The 10562-nt window shown below is 30.7% G+C and overlaps 1 protein-coding gene across 2 annotated transcripts; it reads left to right on the forward strand.

The window, feature by feature from the left end:
• The first annotated feature begins 8055 nt into the window (after positions 1-8055).
• On the forward strand, positions 8056-9855 carry Cdk4 (Cyclin-dependent kinase 4). Of its 2 annotated transcripts, none has more exons than XM_088035326.1 (5): positions 8056-8178; positions 8613-8677; positions 8725-9358; positions 9406-9544; positions 9595-9855. In XM_088035326.1, the coding sequence occupies exons 2-5, from the start codon at positions 8629-8631 to the stop codon at positions 9676-9678; spliced, it is 906 nt and encodes a 301-aa protein (XP_087891452.1). In that variant the 5' UTR covers positions 8056-8178; positions 8613-8628; the 3' UTR covers positions 9679-9855. The 2 variants fall into 2 exon arrangements, with proteins under 2 accessions (XP_087891452.1, XP_087891462.1); XM_088035336.1 differs by lacking the exon at positions 8056-8178 and adding an exon at positions 8302-8536.
• Positions 9856-10562: the final 707 nt, after the last annotated feature.

The following is a 10562-nucleotide window of genomic DNA, read 5'->3' on the forward strand; positions in this document are numbered from 1 at the left end:
AACTTTCTAGGGGAGGCAGCGCAAAAAATTAAAATTGTGGCGCATAATAGAGCACAATTAGCGCATTGTCCTATGTAAGATTTTATAGAAATTCTAGACCTGGGGAGGGGCTAACTTAACGGACCCGGTCTAGCAGTGGTATCAAATGGAGTCCTGCGCCTGTTTGGTGATAACTGAATTTCTCAAACAATATGTATATAGTAGCTGCAAATGGATTCAGAAATGTGAATTTCTCCTAGATTATCCAAAAAATATACTGTGCATAGTTTGCATTTTGTATGATTTTAAAATCAAAGAATTAAACATTTTGTAAAATACAAAAATATTTGGGTGCAAATCAGACTTTCAAGTGTATGGAGAAAACTAGGGGAAAATTGAAACATTCAGCGCAGAGCTTCGTTTTCGTCGTTACTTCTTCTTATGGCGATAGATTCCTGTTTTACCAATTGATTTATTTAAATAATAATAGTTAAAAGTAAGGAAGGTACCGTGATTTTTTTTATTATTTCATTCTCCTTAACCACTTTATTTATCTTCTACGAATAAGTGTCATGTTATTACATATAACAATAATACCCATAACTCACAATAAAAACGGACAAAGCCTGTGTGTATGCCTATTATGTTATTAAAACACAATAACATGAAGAATGCAAGGAATATATTATTTTAATGTAACTGCATACCACACTGAATACACAAAAAAACACCACAAACATGTTTCCATTTGTTACAGTTACAGTTCATTATCTTTTTTAGTTTCTTCTTTTAAATACAGTCACTGTTTTCTCCACAACTTTCATCCATTAATAAATTACATGCATGATGCGTATTTGAAAAGAAACAATGCGAAATAAGACCAAATATAGATTTGTATTGTAACATGGCTAGTAAGTTTTGTAATTATTACAGTCTAACCATTAAATTCTTTGATTTGAAATAAGAGGATACGCAAACCAAATGACATTCTACGTTGGTACAAAATACGATAGGAAAATTGCAAAAAATCCATTTTGCACTGTACATATTTATAAAAAAAATTTGCTTTAATAGAAACTAAAATGTAAGACCCACTAAACAGCGTACAAAGGTACGTAAAATATCTGGATTAATTTTTTTTATTACGGAAGAAATTACTTTAATTTGAGTATTCATTAGGTACATAAAAGTTGGATTTTAGAACTATAAAAGGCAGCTTCCGTTAATTTTTTGCGCATCTATCAAATCAAGCAAATTATTTTGTCACTTTTAAAGCGTTGCGCGCCATCCATAAGCAAAAGTGGAAAGTTAAATGTTTGAACAGAATGTCCCTGTAACTGGAGCGAAGCAGACAAATTTTCCATTTCTTCAAGAAATATTAGGATCTTGACAATCCCAAAATTAGAAAAATGAAAACTCACAGTATAGCCAATGTCTAAAAGAGTGAGCTTTAATGGAATTTAAGACCTCAGAAAAAAAAATTCTTCTCAAGTTTGTATCAAAACAGTTGCAAAACATGTTTTTTGGTTAGAATCATTTCATGGATGTAATGGATTTAATATGCAAAATCGTTTGCTTTGCAGCAAAAGTTCGTAACAGCTAATAGCCATCGCATATCTACAATGCAGTAGAACTAAAGATAAAGAAGAATGCCTGTACACCACCGGGTGATGGCCACTTACTCAAACAGTCGAACACCTTAAATAAGTTATGCTGAATCGACCAAATATGGCGATAAACTAAATGTTCTACTATAGAAAATGGCGACTACAGAACATATGTCTTGTTTTGCCGCTAGATGTTAAGCTTAGCGCACACGAAGAATGTTGAATGAACATGAATTAAATTAACAGTAACGTGTCGAAATAGTGCATAGGAACAATTTTTATTCAACGGTGCACCGTACGACAGAAAAAATGTTTAGAAGCGTGAAATTATATTATTGCACAAGATCTATTGTCTTATTTGAATCGAATTAAATACATATTTTTCTTTTCAGAACTGCAAATTTTAAAACCCTTTAAACAAAATAAAGTAGATGGTGTTAAAAAAAAAATAATTTCAAAATTGATACTGATAATAATAAAAATAAAAAAACTTCATACATACTAATGTAAAACTGATTTCGAATTAGTAGTACAGTAGACTCTCGATAATTTGAACCTCGGTAATTTGAATTTCTCGATAATTTGAAGTTTTTTCCCGGTCTCCTCGATTTCTCTCCATCAATTGAAAAATTTCAATGGATTTTCGTCCCCTAGTTAAATTAAAGTTAAATCTGGAACTTTTTTCCCGCCAACACTCTATAATTTAATTATTTCCGTCCCGAACTCTCGTTAATTTGAAGTCACTCGCGTGGGCGGACATGAACAACAGAAAACTTCTGAACAAGTTATTCTTAAAAATTCCATTGCAGCTTTAAAGTCAGATTTTTTAGTTCTTGGAAGTTTCGTCGTAAGATAAATGTTTATCCAGAAGAATTCACAGCTTACAAAACATAAATTATACGATATTTCTTCAAAGTGGAGTTAGTGGATTTTACACTCTCTTCTCTGATTGGTTTGTTTATTCTTACTATTGTCTGTTTGTCTTTAAACCCTCAATTATTTGAATTTTTTCTTATCTTTCTCTTGATTATTTGAATCACACTACATTGTAAACTTTCGATAATTTGAACTTTTTACCAAGTCCCTTGAAGTTCAAATTATCGAAAATCTACTGTACCCAATTAATCTACAAACCTTTAAATTTTAACATTTTAAAAAATACAAAAATTTCATAGAATTTCTGCAGTATTAATAAAAAAATCATTACTGGTTATACAAGTCATACAAGGGTCCGAAAAGTCGTGACATTGTATTTATTGACCTACGTTATAGTCAACAGGGAAAAATGTTAAAAAAATGTTTTCCACTTATTTTTGATCTATTACTCGTTCACCATGACGCTTAAAAAGTTGGTTAACTCAACGTCGTTATTGTCGTTGTTAATGTTTATTATTATTTTTAAAATATGCACATCATGTATCGAGAGATCAAATAAAAACTCATCCTCAGTTACCCTTGAGATTCCACAGCGTGCCCTTAATTACTACTTTGACAGCTGCCAATTTTGAGGTTATAAGATGAAAACTGTCCTGAAATGCAAATAATGGAAAGCAAGAATACGTGTTGTAGTTAGTTTTTCATAAGAAAACTTTTTGCAATATGAATCAAACATGACCGCGTTGTCAAAATTTTTGGCACCATTTTGTAAAGCGGCATTTTTTAATTTGTAGGAAAAATCATAGGCGTTTAGATGCAAATCTTTTTGAAACTATGAAGAGTTTGGATTTTTTACTTTTCACAATCCCTGATTTGTTTTCTCGATTTTCATTCCTGTAGATTTTTTGATATGTTCAATGGATACAATTATCAAATAATGTTTTATTATACAGGATGTTTTGTAAGGAAACACCAATTATTACCTGGAGAATCAGATTGCTTACAGAAAGGGGTCACAATTCGCCGGAAGAGAATTTTATTCGAAGAAAATTGCTCATGAAAACAAAAACCAACAATGTGTTCTAGAACACACCCTCTTTCAAAAGAAGTCAAATTTTAAATCTTCCTAGGTTAAATTACTTAAATTTTGAAAATTTATGTTTGAATAATTGCATTGTTTTTATTTTTTTCTATTTTTGATGATTTGGTTAAAATTGTACCTATATGTATAACCGACGCTGAGAAAAGCATTTATGTCATACAACTCTAAAACCAAAACAATTGCGTAAAAAAAATCAATAAGTGTAGTTGACAAAACATTATAACTACAATGCGTCGCGAAATTAACGACAAATTTTAAAAAATATATTTTTTTTATATACAGTATGTCCCCGGATTGAGTTCACAAGAGGAAAAAAAACGTTATTTTTCATTTTACAACAAAATGACAAAGGAATAATATTTTTTGCTTAATTTAAAATAAATAAATCTTTGATTAAAACTTTAATATTATCAAGCTGTGTTCTTAAAATCGAAAAAAAAAAACAAAAAATAACGAAGAACTTTTTTATTTTTAATTTTGCAAAAAATGTTAAAGGAATGAAATGTGTTTCTTAACTCAAACCAATTTCCATGATTGACCCATTACCTGATTCAGCACATAGTTGAATTCTAACTTGTAATTCTTTAAGTTTCTCAATTAAATTAATTAAACTTAATTAATTAATTAATTTAATTTTCTCAATTGTTGTTAAGGATGCAATTGCATTTCTTATCCAATTTTTTAATACTTACACATTATTGGGTAAATTTTCCTTTAATCATTAACGCGCTATTTTATATTGTAAATCCACAGCCTGCTATTATTTAAATACGATTACAAAATTTAATAAATAAAAATAATGAAAAAAATTAATTTTAATATGTAGTACAAACTAATAATTTTGAAATTTCAATTGCAGATTTATGTATTTTGAAATAAGCAAAAAATGTTATTTGTTTGTCATTTTTTTTGTAAAATGGAAAATAAACTTTTTTTTCCCTCTTGTGAACTCAATCCAGGGACGTACTGTACATTTTTTTCAAACTGAAATTAACACTTGTAAAATAGTTGCAAAAAACAAAAGTGAGAATCGCTGTGATTTTTAACTCGAGTTTCACAGTTGACTTCGACAGAGTGTTTAACTTCCTCGAATACTTATAACAGTCAGTATTCTTTGTGGCATACAGCCATTTCTGATTTCTTACTTAACGATTTGTTGTCACATTTGTGTTAAATCAGTTAATGAAACTGATTAGTTCTTATTGAATTGCAAAAGTTTAATTTGCATTTTCGAATTGCCCTAAGAATGTTCTATTAAACTAAAGTAATGGTATGTTGGTGTAAATTCTAAGGTGTAAATCGTCAATAATTTTTTTAAATACATTTTTTAAATTAAAAAAACAATTTTGCGTTAAGTTTGCTGGGTACGGACATGGTGTAGTTAAAATTTCTAGAATGTGTGCTTTTTTCTCAACAATTTTCCAATTTGCTAAAATTAATATACGTGGGAAAAATAGAAAATTATTCTCCAATTTTTTTAAGTGTAACACAAAAATTACTAAAATTACGAATGTTAGTGGTGGATCTCAGAACATTTTGGTTCCACTTGAAAATTAAAAATTCCAAAAATTGCGTCTTTTGCTATACAATTTTGCAATTTGGCTCAAAAGTTGTGACTTCCCCAAATATCATAGCCGTAGCACTAAAATTACCAAAATTATTATAAAACTAGTTATGACATTTTAACAACCACGTCATTGCAATTTCTTACCCAGCCGCTTTGGTTTCAAAGTTGTATGATATAAATGTTTTTCACAACAAACATTTTGATGTAAATTATAGAATTTTAAGCGGCTAAGCTATCAAAAGTTTAAAACATAAGAACAATTCAAATATTAATACATAAATTTTCATAATTTTTCAAAAAAAGTAATTCAACCTAGGATGATTTTTAATTTGAGTTTCTTTGAAAAAGGGAGTGCCCTAGAACAAATTATTGGTTTTTGTTTTTATTTGGAATAAAATTCTTTTCCGACGAAGTGTGGGGTCTCAGTGAAAAATTTCTCTTTTCGAACTTGACCAATCAGAACTCGAAATAGTTATTTGTGTACCAAGACCAAAAAGTGTTTCTTTTTTGGCCGAGAAAGATGATTGGAAATATTTATGAATCCTTCAGAAAAGTTCATATTTTCTTTATTTTCATTTGCAGTTTCGGCATGTGTACCTTCACAATTTGAATGAATTAGGTTTGATTTGCTTTTTGATGTTGTTGCAGCAGCACGGCTAGACATGTTCATTTTCAATAATTCAACACGTCTTTGTTGCACTTTGCAGCAGTTTGTCGATTTGATTTTACCCAAATAATTATAAAATTGGGGGTAATGTCGGTATCTTGATGTAATATGCAAAACTATGGATAGATGGCGCCACCATAAATTAGCCAAAACCGTTTACGGCCAGAAAAGATTTACTTTTAGGTCGCTCTCAGAACAATACTGAGGTTATTAGGATATTATTGCCTGTTAATCTATAATGAAACTACGCCACTGATAATATTCAAACGGAATTTGGGCGCGCTTTCACTGCGCATCCAACGCTCTCGCCATGCTTAAACGCGCAAGCTGTATGTAGTTTGGTTTTGAAAAACGAGTTATGTTAATGTTAATTGTTTTAAGTACTCTATAAACTTTCTATTTATTTGTTGTTAATATAATTATAATATACTACGTACTTTCAGAAAACCTCGAGAATGAATCAAGAACCTTGTTTTGAGGTGCGCATCTTTTGTTTCAAAACACTATCGAGAGATATTGACAATAATAAATTGCCGTACTCAATATACACCGTGTTTCAAAATAATTTTCATCTAGTTACCATTGGAATGTAATTACTTTTGTCCCGCTCACATTGTACTGCGTTTGAACTAGTCCTGTAACTTTGGAATTTCTGTCAATTATGTCACTTGTAGGATGTTAAAATTGCCAATAGGGAAAGAATTTAAACAAAGATCAGCAAAATTAAACAGAGGTTGAGTGAGTTTTGTCTCTTCAATGATACAGTTGTCTTAGAAAAGTACCTACCTAATAATTAATAGATTACGATATCTATGACGTAGCACTGGTTTGATAGCGACAACCCGTCGGGGAAACCTTCATTTTTGCAAAAGACAAAGTGTAGATTTAGAAAATGGGGACGAAATAATTCCCTGGTCCGCCGTTTCGCAGAATTTTGTTGCAAAAATCTAGGCGTTTTTCTCGCTTCAAAACGTGAGCACGGACTAACAGAAATTAGTATGGCTTAATGTAAAAGAGTTTTTTTGAAACTTTTCTGGACGTATTTTCTTGAAAAATAAAACACATGATTACAGTGAGAAAGAAGACTTTCTGGACACCACCATGAATCTCAGAAAATTGTTGAAATTTTTTTAACAGTCTTCATTTTAGATCAATAATGCGTATTTAACGGAAATTTGGCATTTCTTTTTGTGACAATAAGAGAAAAAGTGGAAACTAATAATAAGGGCGATACAAACACGATGTTGCCGTTATAAATTTTCACGTAATTTGAAAAACGTTAAGTTTGTTATTTTTTAAAAAACATACTTTTTATTATACAAGGTGTTTATAAATGTTTCTAGCATCAAACGTGGCTATGGAATTCCTGTCGTATACTATTTTGCCGCTTTGTTTACATAGTGAATATAACTATCTTGAAAATTATTTATAATGTTACTTACTTCAATGACGTTTTGGTTATGGTTTTGTGCCCAAGTTTTTAATTTTCAGGTTTTAAACCACAACTGGAATAGTTTATTTCTCAAAACTTACTTTGCTTCATGTTTAAGGTTAACTGCAAATGTCAGTTGACAAATCGAAACTCACATTTGTAATGAGCGGCAAATTTCTTTGACATTTCATAGCCACCCTTGATGCTAGAAACATTTATAAACACTTTGTAGGATCTTGCTTTTAGCAATAATATGCGCTATTTAATGTAATTAAAATAGTAAGGAAATGTATTCAATTGACTACTTATGTGACATTTTTAAACACTCATAACTCAAAAAATATTTTAAGTAGAATTTTTTAAACATTTTGTTGCGATTAAGGGTTCTTTGCTGTACTACATGATACACACTTAGTGCACTATTTTTGATACACCCTGTATTTACAAAATTTATTCAAGTTGGGTTTTTCCAAAGTGGGCAATTTTACTTTTAGTTTTTCTATAAAATAACACAAACATGTCTTTCAACAAAAAAATTGCTTTGTCAAAATAAAAATGCCAATTCTTCATATCTCCTGTTTAGTTGTTTAAACTTGTTTAAAACACAAGTTTAAACATTTCTTCAAAAGTTTATCATACTTATCTTGAAAATTGTTGTCCATGATAAGCAGCCTAACGGTTTTCCGTTAGGTTAATTTTGTTAATATTAGTATAGAAAGATATACGCAAACAATGTAAGAAGAGAAGAAAATATAAATTTCTGTTCTCACTAAAAATCTCGAATCCTTTATAATCTTTAGTGTGGTAGCACAACAAACACGTGCACACCTGCTTCTTGCGCGTTACCTCTTGTGCGCCGACCTTAACCGCGTCCGTCACCCTCAAGTAAACAGAAATAACGAAAGCAACAGTTGTGGTTCAGTGTGTTCCAGTTAAGACAATTATTTTGTATGTTATTTAATTTATTATAAACATTTAGAATAGTGTAGTAAATCCATTGATGTGGTTAACAGTGTGTGGAATTGTAGATTTAGTTAAATTATCACGGGATTCCATTGGATCTTTAATTTATAAGACCAGACAGTCGTAATCTTTACAGAATAACAACACGTTGTTTCGTTAATTGTTTCTCCCGTTCAATGCCCCTTTACATAAACGGAAATCGTGTGGGAGCTAGCCATTTAAATTTTAAATGTTTATACACTATAATTGTAAACTTTCCAGGCTTTTAAAAGCTGTAAAATCTTCGTGAAATAAGAATACTGTTGAATGTATATTTAAATCATTATTGCCAATGTTGAAGTAGGTTAGTTTGACATTGAACAGTTGAAATGACAGTAGACTACTCTGATACTTTTCTCATTATGTTCTTTTAATTTCAGTGATGAGGTCACAAAAATGCCTCCAGCGAAGACACAGTATTATCAGATGGGCAGCATAGGCCAAGGTTTGTATTATTAAACCCTTAAACTTGAATTAACGTAGATTTATTAGGTGCACATGGTGTTGTATACAAAGGCAAACACAAAACAACAGGCAAAATCGTCGCATTGAAGAAAATCTGTGTCCCTTTAACAGAAGATGGAGTTCCGATGAATACTCTCCGTGAAATTGGAGTCTTAAAACAGCTCAATTCCCATGATCACCCCAATATTGTACAACTCTTAGATGTCTGCCATGGCGTACAAACAGAACGTGGATTGTTAATGTACTTAGTTTTTGAACACGTCGACCAAGATTTGGCTCTGTATATAGAGAAGTTTTCAAAACGAGGGGGTTTTTCAACGCTGCAGATTCGAAACATGTCTCAGGAAATTCTTAGAGGAGTAGATTTTTTACACAGTAATCGTATAGTCCACAGAGATCTGAAACCGCAGAATTTGTTAGTTACAAACGATGGCCATATTAAGATTGCTGACTTTGGGTTAGCAAAAACGTATGATTTTGAAATGAGGCTAACCTCAGTTGTTGTAACTCTGTGGTACAGAGCACCTGAAGTATTATTAGGAGTGCCATATGCAACTCCAGTTGACGTTTGGTCGATTGGTTGCATAATAGCAGAACTCTTCAGTTTGAAGCCACTTTTTTGTGGAACTTCTGAGAGCGATCAACTAAGTAAAATATTAAGGTAACTATACATGTTAATCGTTTTTTATTGTATCATGTGGTTGGTAGAATTTTAGGAAAACCCTCTAAACATGAATGGCCTGACAACAGTGTTGCTATTAGTTGGGATTCTTTTGACAATACTGAAAGAATTAATCTCAAAGAAATCATACAGAATTTGGATGATCATTCTCATGATTTGCTTACAGTAAGTTCAACTTTTAGTTTTGGTCGTTTCATACAAATTTGGTTTTTCAGAAAATGTTAACTTTTGATCCCAAACAAAGAATCAGTACCTTGGAGGCCTTGAATCACATCTATTTTACAGAAGAACCAATGTAAACGAAGATACCAATAGGGATAAATAAGAATAAAAGACGTCTTTATCATTCCATAGAATACTTTTATTTTTTATAATGATGTACATGCTGTATTTTTAATGCATTTTTGTTTTGTGTGTTAAAGTTTATTGTGATGATACGACAATAAACTTGAAGTTATTTCTACCTTTTAACATTTTGATTGCGTTTTAATCTTTTTATTCTGTGTAAGAAGTAGCTAAACAAATCTTAAGTTTGTTAATCAATTGATTATTGAAACTATTACCTACCGATTTTTTTCAAGTACAGTCTAATACATAGTATTACTTTCCAGGTTTCTGTTGCCACATGTCTTGTTTATCGTAATCTGTCTGTTTGACCTGTTTTACTGTACTAGAGATGCGGGTATTTTTACATTTCTTTGTTATTGATAGTAAATATTTACTGTAAAAGTCGTCTAGTTATATTTTTATTTTCACTGATCGTAAGTATGGCGGAATATTCAAATTTTTATTACCTATTTTATTAAAGCAAATCGCGACGTGAGAATTATAAGGTTCTTGGTGATTTTATGTGAAAATTTAAATTGTCTGTTTTGCGATTTTTTTAAACATTTTCTATCATGCATAAAAAAGAAGTGAGTTAATATTTTAACAAGCCAAAATGATTTTAATAGATCCTGCCATTTTTTTAAATAAATGCTTAATAAATTAAAGAGATCACTGATAACGTGAACACTGATTAATTTAATGCAAATGTTAGTTAGAACCTTATATGTAGTTCTCAGGTCGCGAAATAAGTACCTACATCTTTATTTCGGTTTGCATAAGTAGTAAAGTGCTTGCCATAATTACATATTTCACTCTCTTCAAAATTTGTTCTTGATGCAAATACCCAAAGCTACAA

This window comes from Gnatocerus cornutus, chromosome 1 (genome assembly GCF_029298725.1).
Source record: "Gnatocerus cornutus isolate USDA-ARS CGAHR chromosome 1, icGnaCorn1.1, whole genome shotgun sequence".
Taxonomy (NCBI): Eukaryota; Metazoa; Arthropoda; class Insecta; order Coleoptera; family Tenebrionidae; genus Gnatocerus; species Gnatocerus cornutus.